The 15,339-nt window shown below is 37.2% G+C and overlaps 2 protein-coding genes across 9 annotated transcripts in view; one reads left to right on the top strand and one right to left on the bottom strand.

The window, feature by feature from the left end:
• Window positions 1-13,824, top strand: part of ZNF711 (zinc finger protein 711) — a 78,288-nt gene extending 64,464 nt beyond the window's left edge. For 2 of the 8 annotated variants that reach the window (XM_077827164.1, XM_077827157.1), the window contains 4 exons: window positions 91-325; window positions 1,860-1,969; window positions 4,263-4,525; window positions 13,404-13,824. The gene's annotated coding sequence lies outside the window, so the exon portion shown is untranslated. Of the gene's footprint in view, window positions 1-90; window positions 533-1,859; window positions 1,970-4,262; window positions 4,526-8,804; window positions 9,912-13,403 lie in introns of those variants that run through there. The other 6 variants (XM_077827160.1, XM_077827159.1, XM_077827161.1 and 3 more) reach the window with 6 other exon arrangements.
• The window catches only part of POF1B (POF1B actin binding protein), a 44,723-nt gene continuing 31,361 nt past the window's right edge, over window positions 1,978-15,339 (bottom strand). Inside the window, exons 5-14 of the mRNA XM_077827165.1 lie at window positions 14,538-14,565; window positions 13,398-13,472; window positions 11,208-11,300; window positions 10,349-10,462; window positions 8,793-8,945; window positions 8,481-8,591; window positions 6,565-6,693; window positions 5,907-5,983; window positions 4,387-4,501; window positions 1,978-2,333 (exon numbers count right to left, since the gene is read on the bottom strand). Of these exons, the coding sequence (XP_077683291.1) occupies window positions 4,393-4,501; window positions 5,907-5,983; window positions 6,565-6,693; window positions 8,481-8,591; window positions 8,793-8,945; window positions 10,349-10,462; window positions 11,208-11,300; window positions 13,398-13,472; window positions 14,538-14,565 (889 nt within the window). The 3' untranslated portion in view covers window positions 1,978-2,333; window positions 4,387-4,392. The remainder of the gene's footprint in view (window positions 2,334-4,386; window positions 4,502-5,906; window positions 5,984-6,564; window positions 6,694-8,480; window positions 8,592-8,792; window positions 8,946-10,348; window positions 10,463-11,207; window positions 11,301-13,397; window positions 13,473-14,537; window positions 14,566-15,339) is intronic.

Genomic DNA, 15,339 nt, shown 5'->3' with positions numbered 1-15,339 from the left:
AGTCAGCCATAAGAAATTGGGGCTTTAAGCTAATTAAAGAATGTCTAACATATGCATTAGATGTCACCTTATTCCTGTTTTAATTTTCAGGAGTTTGAGACCAGGGTCTGATCCTACTCCCCGTTAAGATAAGTGACAAAATGCCCATTGGATTCAGAAGGGCAGAAACAAGCCCCTAAATAGGAAAATTGTTTTAGAATGAAGGAAATATTCGAGTTCTGGCAAATTAAAGTGTCAGTGAGTCTGAAGTTGCGATATCATAGGTAATGTCAATGGGCAGTTTGTCTGAGTAAGGATGGATTAGTCCCTACTGAACATTTGAATGGTAAGTTTTGAAGTTGCCTTCAATGTTTGATAAATTTTTGACCCCCCATGACTGACTCTGGGGTGGAGAACGGACAGTAACTGTTTTTCTCAAAATTAAAAATATTGATAATTTCTTTGCTTACTCTGGTGGTGCAAAGGCCATAAACTGGCAGCAGTGTGGAGGACTATAGAGCATAGCTTTATGCCTGGCTCTCTCCCGAGTGCCCTTCAGTGAACTCTGCCCCCCCCCCCCCTCCTGAAATCCTGCATAAAGGATTTGGGGTCTAGTAACAGTGTTAAATAAAAATGTAGCATCAAGTAGCCTAGCCGTTTAGATAAATTAATGCATCTAAAGAATTAAAAGATAGGCCTTAGATGTTTTCTAAAGCAGATGGACACACGGCTGTAAGGTTTTGTTAGCAGAAAATTAAACTTGCACACTATATTTTATTAATAGACAAAGAATGTTTATTTCCTAGCTGTTTATTACCCATAGGTCACAAGTGCTCACACCAACATATATATTGTATCTGTATGGATATAAAATGGACTCCAAGTGCCTCTAATATAACTAAAATATAGAAAAGAAACCCTTTACAAAAGCCAGCACCTATTTAAGTATTGTAGAACCCTTAATTCCTCTCCTCCCAGTATCTTCTCTATATTTTTTTTCAAACCCCACCACATTGCTTCAACTTTCTATTTTATCACTTATACCAAAATCATTGGGACACATTCTGTGGTCCTGAATCAAGTGGGAATTTTGCTCCATTAACAACAGAATATAGCCCAAGAACTATTTTCATTTTACTTTTCCCAATATAAAAAAATGGATATGCCACATTCTTGAAATTTTGATTTACAAGTAAATTTCAAGAATCTTAAACTATGCCTACCTAGTACAGATAGTCACAGCTGGTTTTCAGTTTATAAAGGGTCAGTCAAAAACTTATTCATGTGATCTCTAATGCACTTTTTAAAACTTAGTTGTCTTAAGTTTAAAAGATTATTTTGCCAGATTATAGATGTTGTTTTTCATAAAATGTATCTGCTAAATTAGCACTGATCACTTATGGCCTAGCACTGAGGAGCTGGATAGAGGGAGTTTGTCTTGCATGGAGTTGCTCCCAAGTTAAAGCATTTTGGTTAGTTTATGTACAGAAATGCTGTAAATGTTTTCAGAGAGGTAACTTTTACTTTTAGAACTTATGCCATTTTGAGATCAGAATTTGTGTGCTTTTTTTTTTAAATGTAAACTTCTCTGATTAAATTTCTATTAGTTCTAGTGGCTACACTTATCTTTTCTCATCTGTCCATACTGAGATCAAATGCTAAGTGCAGCATTAGAACTAATGTAAGATCTGTGAAGTAATAAATTAACACTTTAGCAGTAGAAACTGGTACCACTATTTTAAATACTTAAGTGTATCAAAATCATGAGCACCACCCTTTCAAGAAATGCTGATGTGCAGACGTATATGTCAATCTTTACCAAGTAATTTGTTATTGATGTAATTTTGCCTCTACCGTTCACGATTATTATTCTTCACCAGGCATGCAGACTAAATAAGTGCGGTTTTTGGTCCTCTCCTTAGTAACACAGCAAAGAATGGAAAATACCCCTTTACTCAATGTGGTCTGGAAGGACTGAACTTTATAAATGGTATGGCCTGTTGCTTTTCATATCTATAGAGAATGTAGCGTCTGGGATTTAACTGCATGTAACACTAGTATTGTGTGTGTTACGACTCAGTAGTGGTGGTAATGGGCAGACTATGAAAAATGCATGTTCTTCATCAGATAGAAGTTAATTTGCTTGCTTTGAGTAAGGCCAGCCATTGCTTTTCACAATCCATTATTTCCCACTGCGTGTCTTTAACACATACACCTTTGACTGGGGTTCAGGGAAAGGCCTGGTTCTAAATATTAGACTAATGATGAAAAACAGCAGAAGGTTAAAGCCCTGATACAGTCATTTGGTATGAGCTCCTTTAAGCAGCTGGGACTGTCACTGGATCTGTTCATTCCTAAAAGAAATAAGCAGTTAATTGTGTGGAAGTTATTCCTGACACAAAACAAACATCACATTAGATTTCACATATGTATCCATTTTGCTGTACATGTACAAGTGCTTACAAATAAGTCTATGTAAGAAACATGGTTGTTTTTATATAATAGGTATCTGACATTCCATGGGACTCAGATACTTAAAGTGAATAGCCTTAGTTCCCATTCAGTGCCTAACGTTAAGCACCCAGGTTTAAATATTCTAGTACTCATGGTAACATGCTACTCAACTGCTACTTATTTTTAAAAACTACAGTAATGAGCACATAGGTGCGTCTGAAAATTTTACCTATACACACCACCACATTTCAGTGACAAGAACTTGCTTAAATACTGATAATGTTTTGTGGTAACTGAAATACACTGCCTCATATGTTGTTACAGGTAAAGTTAAAAAACAAAACACTTCTAGTATAAACCTATATTGTCATAGGTTTGTAACTTAAGTAAAATAATTTCTTTTCAACTGAAACCTGCTACAGTCGAACCTCAGAGTTATGAGCACCTTGGGAAGGGGGGAGGTTTGTAATTCTGAACAAAATGTTATGGATATTCTGTCAGAAGTTTACAAGTGAACATTGGCTTAATACAGCTTTACTATACAGAAGAAAAATGCTCCTTTCCTTTTTTTTTTTTTGAAGTAGTTTACATTTAACAGTACTATATTTATTGGTCTCTGCTGCTGCTTGATTGCATACTTCCAGTTCCAAATGAGGCATGTGGTTGACTGATCAGCTCATAACTCTGAGGTTCTACTGTATGAAGATCTTGGGTGAAAACCTGGTGCCGCTGACTTTAAATCCTGCTCCCATTAAGGTGTGGGAGGGATTTTTCATTTTGGGAGCTGTCTGCAGGAGATAAAACCTCAAAATTTCTCTCAGCTTATAGTACTCGCTCTCTCTCCTGTAGTGAAATAAACAAGTTTAACTTTCAAACAGGCTCCAGTTGCCCCTTGTGACTCCTACACCTCTCTCTCCGTGTACTCAGAATTGAGTATGCTCCTGTGGTGTCCCCTACAGGAGGAACAGCCTCCCCACTCTCTCCTTAAAACCCACCAATCTTTCCTACATGTCATATGTTTGTTTCTTCAGTGAAAGGAACTGGTTTGTCTGTGTGAAGTGCCAGCTAAGTTTACGAGGCTGGATGTATATTTATTTTCAGGGTTAAAGTACTGCTCCCCAGAAACCTTTGTCTGCAAACTACTTGTATTCAAAAGCAAGCCTCTATGCGCTGCTCTGCTTATTGTAAAAGGGCCCTAAAACCAACGCTGATTCCAACTGGTGGAGGACTCCTCAGGCACTATGTATGGCTGGCTGCTGAGGATCCCCTCAGAAGCCCTGGAGACTACATGTAGTTGGAGGGGTGGGGGCTTTAGTTTACAGCAAGCAGAGATTCCAGGCAATGTTGTGGGGCAACCTTGAAACTGCTTGTAACGGTCTCAATTATACCACAGAGCCAAAGGAGCAGCCCAGGTTTCAGAGCAGATAAAGGTGATTTGAAGCCACCAGCATCCCTGGGCTTTGAATTTTGTATGAGAGCCTCTTATTCACCCACCCTACTAGTTTATTGAGGGTGTGGTACATCCTATTAGAGATAACAAAAAATAGGGCACATTTTCAGTGCTGGGATTTAACAGCTGATTTGGCTTAATCTTCATTTACCACATACCAGTACTACTTATCGTGTAATATCAATAAAAACTGTAACCCTTTCAAAGGCTAAAGTAGGGTTGTAAGATATGAGGTACAATAGACGAGAGGAAAAAAGGAGAGGCTATTCTACTTATTATTCTTCAACATGCATAGACCATTTTTAGTACTTGTCTATTATGAAACATTCTCTAGGCTGTTCTTACTGACCTATTGCTCATTTTGCTATTTTATTTACAGAAAAGAAGTCTCCAAAATAAGTTTTGTTGCCTTAATGCTTTTTACTAGCCCATTTTTGGCTTCTTTGGAGTACTGAATCTGCACATCAACAACAAATGATATATAACTAACATGGATAACTTACATGTTTCTACATTGCTTCAGTCTTCTCAATTACAATAGTCTCTGTTTGTCTAACTGGTGATGAAACCATGTAGTCATCAGACAGGAGACCAAGGATTGGATATTGGTTCATGTACCTGTATAAAAAGTTTTGCAAAACTGTAAGTGGAATACTGTTTATCTCTGCTGAGCTTTTTAAACATCTATGTCCAAAGCAGTATCTTGTCTTGGAGACCAAATTCAACCTTTCCCCCACAATACTCACTTCTAGATTAGTTATTGCGCCCAGATTTGTTTAAAAAGAGTTAAGTAAATATCTAAACCATAGTTTTTGAAAGGCTTTAGTTAATTGGTTACCAACTGAAATTCTCTCTCCTCAAAGGCATCCACTTTAGAAGTGTGTGTTTCCACATGTATTACTTTTTCTTTTAAAGCCAAACACTCATTACTAACTATATGCCATGATTCTGTTCAACACCCATTAATTAGCATTAAGGGATGCTCAAAAGACACAGGCATACAGTTGCAGAGGACCAAAAAAAAATGGCGACAGTATGGACTGTTTTTTTACTGTTCTTTTGACATGTGTGTTCTCAGCCCAGGACATGTCTACACTACAATCTTAAGTGGACCTATGTTAGCTCGACTTACAGCCACCACAGTAATTACTGCGATGGCTGCTGGCCACACTACCGTTCTTTTGTCAGTGGTGTGCATCCTCACCAGGAGCGCTTCTACCAACTGAAGAGGGGCAGTGGGGCTAAGAGACAAGGATTTCAGCTCCACCCATCTCCCTGCCAGGAGCAGGGGGAGGGCAGCCACCTGGGGCTTTCTGTCTCTGGCAGGGAGATCCAGCCTGGACTCCTGTCAGTTGCGGAGTCAACTTTCTTGTGAATTTCATGGCTCCAAAGGAGCTGTGAAATTGACCAGACAGCCAACAGTCTTAACTACACCAGCATAAGTGGAGGTGTAATAGGGCCCATACATTGGTGGGAGCAAGGCTGTAGTATAAACACTAACATAAGCGGCCTTATGTCAACCTAATTCTGTAGTGTACACCAAGCTTTAGTGTTGTTAACTCTGAAGAGCAAAATGGATTAAATAGTACATATTTTTTATCCCTAAAGCAAGCAAATCTAAATCAGCATTCACATACAGACAGAGATTGCCATATTTATTCTGATAGTTTTCTGGCCATAAATACAAATGTTTTGAATAAAAAGTGCAGTAAGATAGATTTCCAACTAAGTCTTAGAACACTGGCATTTCTCAGACATATAGAACTTTCTAAGGTTTAGTTTATCAAGTGAGATTCAGAGGAAGGAACACACTCATTTATCTTCACATCCTCCAAACACTTCATTAAAATGGTCAGTGGGACTATATAAAGCACATCCTCCCCAGACATTTTTCTTAAGCCCAGATATTAAATAAACAGAGAATCTTGTAACCTGACGTTTGCAGGCCACTACTGCTGTGAAAACCAGTATAAAATGAAAATTAAAAAACAAATTTTAAGAAATAATGCTATTGCTACATTACTTTTTTGTGATGATAGACTTTGTTACACCTGTGGATTGATTACATGATAATCTTTCTTGCTTCAACCTGAAGAGTTCCTACGGAAACCAAAAATAACATTTAGTGAAGAGTTCAGAATTATCATTTTTAACTCTGAAGTCACAAGAAAATAATTAAGGTTAAACTCCTTTCAGAAGACACAATGGAATCAAATTTGGTTATTCCAATAGACTGGGTCAGAGGAAGGCCTACAGGCTCTACCTAACAGTCAAGGGTATTACTAGGGGTTGGGCAAAAATTACTCCTTTTTCAGGAGAGACAAAGGTTGAACAGGTTGCAGAACTCCCCTCTCTATGAAGCATGCTCATAAATTCCTCTGGCATCCACTTAGTATGGAGGAAAGGAAGGGGCAGCTGTTGATAAGTATTAAAGATTCTTACAAAGGAATTTTATAGTAATAGATGGAAGAAGTGTCCTGCAAACCAAAGACTTATAGTTTTACATGTAGCAGAGCAATTAAAGGAAACAGCACTACTGATCTGTTATCTTGGCAGATCTTCTCTACCCCACCTGCTCTATGATTTACACCGTTAAAATTTGAATTTTCTTATGGTCCTCAACAGGGTAAGAGTAAATAATAGACTTCATAAAACTGCAGCACAAACGAACACCGTTTTACCTCTTGCTGCTGTTTAATAAAAGTCTCCTTCTCTTCTAACATTGAAGTAAGTTCATGCAGCCTCATCTGGAAGTCACTGTTACTTCCATCTCTTCTTGAAATATCTTGCTGGAACTGGTTTATCTGGGACTTTAAAAAAAAAAAAGTTATGCACATGGTAAGGAATCTAAGGAAAATAATAGCTCTGAAGTCTACACATCTTAAATAAAGCTGACCTGCAATGAACAAACAATGGAGTTGTGCCCCTTTTTTTTGCTGCTTTGTGTTTGAAAAAGATCTGAATTTTAATTTTTTTTTTTTGGTGGGGGAAGAAAGAAAAGAAAAGGAGGAAGTTCAAGTCTTTCTATGTTGTTTTTCCTGAAACATGCTACAGGCAACAGGAGAACCGGTAGAACTCGGATAATTAAAAACTTGATTGACAGGAGAAGCCAATTTTATTTATATGTTTAAAACTGTTGGTTTGTTTTTAGTTAACACCTATTTTTCACACACACCTGAACAGGAGAAAAGATGGCTTAGTTAAAAGTTAAATATAAATCTAAGACCCCCAACGGAGTCTTCTGTCAAAACTGTGGAACACTAAACTTGAATTACTGAATTACCATAATAGGTTAAAAAAAAACAAAACACACAAAGAAAGCTTTTCAGGCCTTTTTAATACATAATGAACTAAAAAGGCAAAAAGTCCACCTTTTCCTCCTTTGCTGGTCACCTTTAAACTAGAATTAAGCTAATTTTATCCAGTTTGTGGATTTATTTTATTTAATGCACTACTTCTCCCATGTTTTGCTGCTGTTTGTTTTCTGTTACTTTATAATTATTTAAGATTTCTATTATGGTAGTGTCTCGAAGCCTAAATAACGATCATGACCATGAATATATGAATACAGAAAGTATGGTCCTGTCTGTGTGACTAGTCCTGGACATGACTCTGAAAATGAAGGATTTTCATCAAATAATAGAAGGATAATTTTTTTTGATTCTGCATCCTACTGGCATACACTTAAAAATCCAAATTTTATTTAAAAGTTTTATATCTGCTGTTGGTACAAAACTCCAACTTTATTTCTTTCAGGACTCCAACTGAAAGAAATAAAAAGGGAAAAGATATTTGTATTTCCAGTTTGTCCACTTGGTACATTTGTCAGCACTTTAGATCTCATCTCCTTATGTTTGTGTGGATTCTCACACAGCAAGAAACCACATTAAAATAACCAGATTAATATAAAAAAAAATGTTCAGGGAGACTCAAGAATAGGTCAACTTCAATTAAATGATTTTAGTTCCTTTTTGGTGCAATGGCGTGGTTCCGAGTTAACATTATTACTTTAGTAGTTCACTAGTGCTTTTATTTTGTTTGGTATCAGTAAGTTTATGAAACTCAGCATGCTCTGGTAAATTCTCTTGGTTACCAATTATAGCACAAGTTAGAAAGATCTCTAAGCAGGCCAAATATAAATACAGTACCTTTGTGTGACAGAGGTTTTATAGGTACAATTTAAATCAGGATCTGTCTTATTCTATGAAAGCTGCCTTTCTGGTTAGTTTTTGCACGCTCCCAAAATACATGAATCTTTTGTTTATGCTCAACTCACAAGTCTCTAATGTGTAGTAAAACTGCCAACCCAGTTTTGGAGTCAGAAAAGATTCTGTAAAATCTGCTTCTGAAGGGTGAATTATTAGTTTTCAACCAAACACAACGTGAACAATAAAGCGAGGATTTCAATGGATACAAAACAGAGACCACTATCTCTAATTTCAAACCACAAAATAGCTAAAGTATGTATATTTGGTTGGTATAAGCTTCTTCCAGTTTGTAATTTTGAAAATGGAACCTGCCACTTTCCTATATCCATACTTTGCTCAGAAATCTGTATATGATTATGAATGTATATGTTATAAGATAACCAACATACCCTAAGATTGCGGATCTCTCTATCTTTATCCTCTCTCAAGTTGTTAATCATCTCCACGTAACGACTAGAGAGCTCATCTGTGCTGGTTTGTATCACTGGATTAGAACAGGTCTATGCAAAACAAAATTATAGCACTTTTAATTATTATGTAATGTAAATACAGTTATAAGGATATAAAGTATGTATCATCAGATGAGAAAACAAGAAAATTATCTTTACATGTCACCTTCCCTCCACCCTATGAATTCTAAATCTAGTGAAGCTGGATTTAGGAGTGAAAAAATAGTGACAAGAAAATAAAAAAACCATTACCTTCATTCTCAGGTTCTGGATCTCCTGTTCCAAGGCACGCTTGCAGTATTCCAGTTCTTTTAACCGACAGTCCTTCTCTCCCTCAGCATATCGGAGAGAGATGATCTGTTCCTCCAGTGAACGACATTTTGCAGCACTGTCTCTGAGTCCTTGCTATGAAAGCACCAAACAAAAAATTCTTAGATATGGTCAATGAGGTAGTCTCAAGGTTTGTCTTTGAGCAAAGCTCAGTTTTGGGTATACAGTTACTTATGGTAAGCCATTTTTTAACTTATTGTCCTACAAACTTTATTCATAGCTGATTCATATCAGCTGGAGAGCCAGATGTTGGGAGATGCTGCACATATTCAACTTCTGTTAAATCAATGGAAATTAAAGGCAGTCAGCACTTCCCTGCGCCAGGCCTTTAGTGTATATACTGTATCCAGTGTTGGTGTAAGCATGTGTGGAAAGAGGTTGGGCATTCTAGGAGGTAGGCCAAATTCACTCTAGAAGCTGTGAAACTTAGCACTGGATTTTTTAAGCAAGTAAGTTCTTCAAATCACTAGTTTTGGACAAAATTCCCTACCCCCAAAAGACTGCCCAATGTTTATTTGATATAGTGGGCTAAATTCTTAATAGGCTTTCACAGGTGGACAACAACTTCAATTGTACATGGAGCATTACTAAAAAAAATTTAAACAAATTACTAGCAGACTCAACTTACTGCTTCTACTGGAGTGGCTATGAATTATGATATTTTTGGCAATTACCATATCCTACACAGAACACATTTCCAGATCTCATTCACTTGCAACTGATAAATAAGATTTTTTTAAAAACACACAAATGTATTTTTAAAAATTAATGTAGAAAAAATAAATTGGATCCATAAGGCTCCATTACATGGACAGAGCAGCATATGGAGCCTTAGTATAAATGAGAATTGGCCCCTTTATTTTCCTAGCGAGAACCCTATGTATTAGATCAGGGGTAGCCAGCCTGGGAAGGAGCCAGAATTTACCAATGTACATTGCCAAAGAGCCACAGTAATATGTCAGCAACTCCCACCGGCAACTCTGACGATCGGCACCTCCCACAATCAGCTGTTTCTCGTGTGCAGGAGGCTCTGGGGGGAGAGGGGAGAAGTGAGGGCATGGCAGGCTCGGGGGGAAGGGGCAGAGTCGGGGCAGGGCCTGGGGCAGAGCAGGGGGTTGAGCAATGAGCACCACCCAGCACACTGGAAAGTTAGCATCTGTAGCTCCAGCCCCGGAGTTGGCATGTATACAGGGAGCCACATATTAACCTCTGAAGAGCTGCATGCAGCTCCAGAGCCACAGATTGGCCACCCCTGTGTTAGATGTCTGAACATCTCCGGTAACAGTACTCATATAAAGTGTTCAGAACAACACATTCACATGTTACAGAGAATGCTGATCTCTGACCTCTCTCCTTTTTGTTGGAAGCTGTTCTACCAAGAATAGATTTGTGAAAGTTGTTCATAGAGCTCAGTATTTATTTTAAGTATGAATTCTTGAGGGATAGGAAATTTGTTCATAATAAATATATGAATTTACCTGCTGTTGGCGATTATTCTCTCTCACGGATGCCAACAGTGCTTCATACTCCTTTACCTGAGATTCTTTAAAAGCCAGGTCTTTCTCTAGTAACATCTTGTCAGTTTCCAATTTCTATGAGACAAAAGTACTAGTTATGAATAGCTACTAAAATTTGTCAGTATAAATAAAAAAATGGATCCCCTTATTTTTAAAAGAAACAAATGAATTAAAATGACTAATTTATCACAGTCAAACTAAATGAAACAAGACCCCAAAGTGTGTACTTAATTCTAAATCAGTTTTGTTGGATATACTTTAAATTCTATCTGTGATTTGTTTGCTGTGTTACAATACTGCACACTTAGCCCAAAGTGTCCGTGGTTACATTATTTTCTATATAGATTCTTATATCATGATAGTAGTGCATTAAGCAACATGACTAACATCTGTTACGTTTGTACTCTCATCCTGGTCAAGTTAAGCACCATCAAGTGAGGGTAGATATAAATTCTCCATGGTATATATAGTTCTATTATTTTGCTGTCCTGTCTTCCTATGCTATGCACATCATCCTGGTATCAGAGTATCCTTCATCAAAACAGGCAATTACCTATACAGCTAATTATTAAGGGAAAATCATCATGCAACAGTAGTAACTGCAGTGGAGTTTGCTGCTGGGACAAGATACTAGTCTAGTCTAAATTTTTCTTTATGGACTAAAGCTGATTCTTGCAAATACTTGAAACAATGTAATGTAAAAACTCAGATCTGTGTTATGCAGGAGATCAGACTAGATGATCGTAATGGTCCCTTCAGGCCTCCAAATCAACCAACTGAAGAGATCAGACAATGGAAACTAAATTTTGCAATGACCTACCCCTAAGTCATCTTGTAGATGGCAGAGCTCCCCACGCAAACTGCCAAAAGTGGAAAGTACAAGTCGCAGTGATTTATCTGATGTCACTCTCATCTAGGAAAAAGAAAAGGATTGATTTCAGATTCTTTGTGGGATATAATCTTTGACAATAACTAAAAATAACCAAACAACAAGAATAGTAAAACTGATTGTCTTTAGTTTAACAGTATGGGATTTATTTGAAATCTGTTTAGAGACATGTTAGATAATTTCAAACTTGGACATTACATTTACTCTGCAGCTAACTAATTCTAGAAACAGAATTGTAAGAGCTGCTCATGTCACTTGTACTTTGAAATCTGAATCCATGACTACAAGGATGAGACTTTTTCATTCACTAAAAACAACACTGTCAGTTACACAAAATTATTTAGATTATTGCCTCATAATATAGGACAAAATAAACATTCCAACTAAGAAAGAATAAGAGAAATAAAGAAGAGTTTCATATTTGCACACAGTGGGAAGGGAAAAAAAATTAATATTTCTGATTTTCAGCTATATTGTGAGTTTACAGCATTCAGAATTAGAGCAATTACAAAAAAAACAAAACCATTAGTCATCACTCCTGGGAAAGCACATACCAGTGAGTCAATGTCTTTGAGATCTGCCAAACTAAGCTTTCACCCCAACGACAAAAACCATTAGATAAAAACACCAGCTCCTCCCTTTAGTGGAGAAAAGCAAAACAGATTTAAAAGGAGTCAGTAGTGCTTAGTAATGCTGTATTGGCTGTCTTCTTTTTCCATTGTTAATACACTGAAGTGGCGGAGTGCTGGGCCTGTTCATATTAAAACACTATGTTATTGTAGTATCTCATAGTGCAACAAGTCTGTTTTAAAGTTATGGTGAAGAGTCAAGTTGTTTTCCTTTAAAGGATACAAAAACAGCTCTAGCTACTGGTATGATCAATGACTCTTGGGATTATCAGTGAAGGCTTGGTATTTATATAGTAAAGATTGTAATCTGATCTTTTTATGTCTGGATCAAAATGGATCATGTTTCCCTGTCTACTTAATTTTCTTATTAATACGCAGCACTTTTGAAAGCTTCTTTCACAGGATTCCCAACATCTCTTCTTAGTTCAAATTAACAGAAGTGTTTTGTAACACACAAGATTAACACTAACAATTTTAACTGAAAGAAATACCTTTGTGTAAAATAAAAATCAGGATCGGCTGTTATTTTGACAACAGGGGTATCAAAATAGTATTTTAAAGCAGCATCTACGAGCTCATGGTACTCCCTCATTATTCCACCTGCTGCCCCTGCAGCAGCTAGCACTAGAAGGGGGCTTCGAACATAACATTTATACTACAATTCCTAAGCAATGCCAGATGAACTAAGGAGGAGTTTCAGTTCTGACTGAGCACATTTCACAGCAGTGACCAGAAAAGCATACCACTAAAATGTATAAAGGATGGGAAAAAAAATACTGAGAATAGCAGCTTTCATTTGGAACCTCTGTGTTCTTTTCTGATCACCACATATCCAAAAACATCTGGCTAAAGGGATCCAAAGATGTGTGACAAAGATTACTAAGAGAGAACATGATTGAGGTATATAAAAAGCGAGGCACACTTTATATTAAGATTCACTTATAAAGTGTTAAGTTATTAATAGATGTCATAAGGAAGTTACAGACATGAGTTATATGTGTTATAGGTAGTCATCAGATGATGTTATAGATGGTTACACAACATGGATTGTAAGCTATCAATAAGATCTGCTGAACTATAACAATTAACAATTCAATAAAATATCTACTAATCACTTCTTAATATAAAACTGTGACCAAATAAGGAAAGGTACAGACAAGGTAATCCAGATGCTCCTATTTAATCCATCCTAATAATGTGAGGAGACTTCCAATCAAACTGAAAGGCGAGAGATTTAAAACGGGTAAAAGGAAATGTGAATAGTGTAAAAAAAGTAATTAGTTTGTGGAAATGACTGCCACAAGACATCAAGGCCAAGCCCTTAGGAAGGTTCAAAAAAGGATTAGATGTTTATAGGAATAACATTCACAGTTACATTAGATAGAATAAAAATGTGTAAGACATCAGTGCTTCCAGGTGTAAGACAATCATTAACTGCCTTAAATTAACAGCCGTTTTGTAGATTTGCAAGTAATATTTTTCATTTGCATACCTGCAGGAGATAGCGAATTTGCTGCTTTGTCAACTCTGACAGTCCTTTGGGAATCAAACCTTCAATATCTTCTACCTAATAATGAAGACAGAAAAACAAACCAATTTGTTGGCTTTGACATCTCGAATAAGAATTCTTCCTGTATATCACAATGTGATTTCTTCATTAAATTACTCTACTGCTGGGAAAACATGAGAAAGACAGAAAACTCTGAGAAATGGAATGCACACAGATCAAGTTATATCCAGAAAACTTCCAAAATGTATGTCTTACATTGTATATAAAGCTAATTTAGATGGAGACATTAGTTTGAAGCATATTTATTTTTTGCTGATGAATAAGCAAAAAGTCTGTCAATTTTAAATGTGTATATTTTAGAAATAATAAACAATTATGTTCCTATTCTGGAGAAATAAAAGTTACACTGAGTTGCAGCTACACTAGCCTGTGATGTGATCAAATCAAATCCTACATGCTAAGTATGGACAGACTTGGTCAGTAAGTCATTGGAGACTAGAATGACCTACATGCTGCAGGACATGCTATACATGATTTAGTAAGTGGAACATTCCAACAGGATCACAGCAGTTAGAGATTGTAACTGACTAATCAAATTTGCATTTGTCAGTCTAAATTCCCTTTAAGTTTCATTTGGAGGCAATATTTTACTTCACTTCTTGTGGAGAAACAACTCTGTGCAGTGTTGTTAAAAACAGCTGCTGCATTTGTGGGAGAGTGAAAGTGCTATATGTTTAAGTATTTACAGTAGGAAGCTTTTTAAGTGACATACATCTTACCCAGGTTTTTACCTATCTTGTCAGTTTTACAGACAAACACACAGGAAAAAAGTTTTAATGTTTGCCCCTCATAATCTACTAAATAATCGTACTACAAATCATTTAAATGTACATGTTTAAAAACATCATATTTAAACCATATTGCTATAGATCTATTTAGGAATCCTACTGTTTTCTAGGTGTGCACAACTATCAAAAATTGTCCTCCTTATATTACAGATTGGGCTAGATCCTCAGCTGGGGTAAACTGGCATAATTTCATTGAGTTCAAAACTGAGAATCTGCCCCATTGTTATTACCAACAAGTAGTGACCATTTGGACTGGACTGCTCTGAGTGCTTACTTGACTTGTAGATTCATTGTCCTGTGTCCTGTAAAACACACACAAAAATGACAGATTAACAGCGTGCCTCTTGCTGATGTGAAAGAGGAATGAAAAAAACCTGCACAATCATGAGAAGAAAAATGGGCAGGCTTCAGCTCTCCACCACATTTTTAATTTGGGGATCAGAACAAAGGAGGGTTAGCTTCAGCCCAACTGGCCTCTTATATTCCTCGAGATGACAAGCAACATCAGAGAGCCATTACAATTGCTCTAAGCACTGCCAATGCCTTAACCAGTATCTTGATGAGTTAATTCCTCGGTATTATGAAAATCTTACTGTTTTCTACAGACTGGACCAAATTCATTCCTGGAGAAACTTTACTGCCTGAACAGGAGGCAAATCTTTTTCTGGACTCCGTTGAACATCAGTGGTGGGGAGGAGAAGAATGAGGAATTTTAGAAAAACTTGTGATTTGTTTTGAAGATACAGGAACTCCTCACTTAAAGTCATCCCGGTTAACGTTGTTACGCTGCTGATCAATTAGGGAACATGCTCGTTTAAAGTTGTGCAGTGCTCCCTTAGAACGTTGTTTGGCAGCCACCTGCTTTGTCCACTGCTTGCAGGAAGAGCAGCCCACTGCAGCTAGCTGGTGGGGGTTGGAACCAGGGTGGACCGGCAAGCCCCCCCCCTCCCCCCATCAACTCCCCCCTATCAGCTCCGCACTCCCCTAAGTTCCCTGTGCAGCAGCTGCTCAGCAGGCTATCAATTGCCTGCAGTTCAGCTGTCCCTCCCCCCACATACTGCTCCTGCCCTCTGCCT

Source organism: Eretmochelys imbricata, chromosome 9 (genome assembly GCF_965152235.1).
Source record: "Eretmochelys imbricata isolate rEreImb1 chromosome 9, rEreImb1.hap1, whole genome shotgun sequence".
NCBI classification, from domain to species: Eukaryota; Metazoa; Chordata; order Testudines; family Cheloniidae; genus Eretmochelys; species Eretmochelys imbricata.
This window is presented reverse-complemented; position numbering and strand designations above follow the sequence as displayed.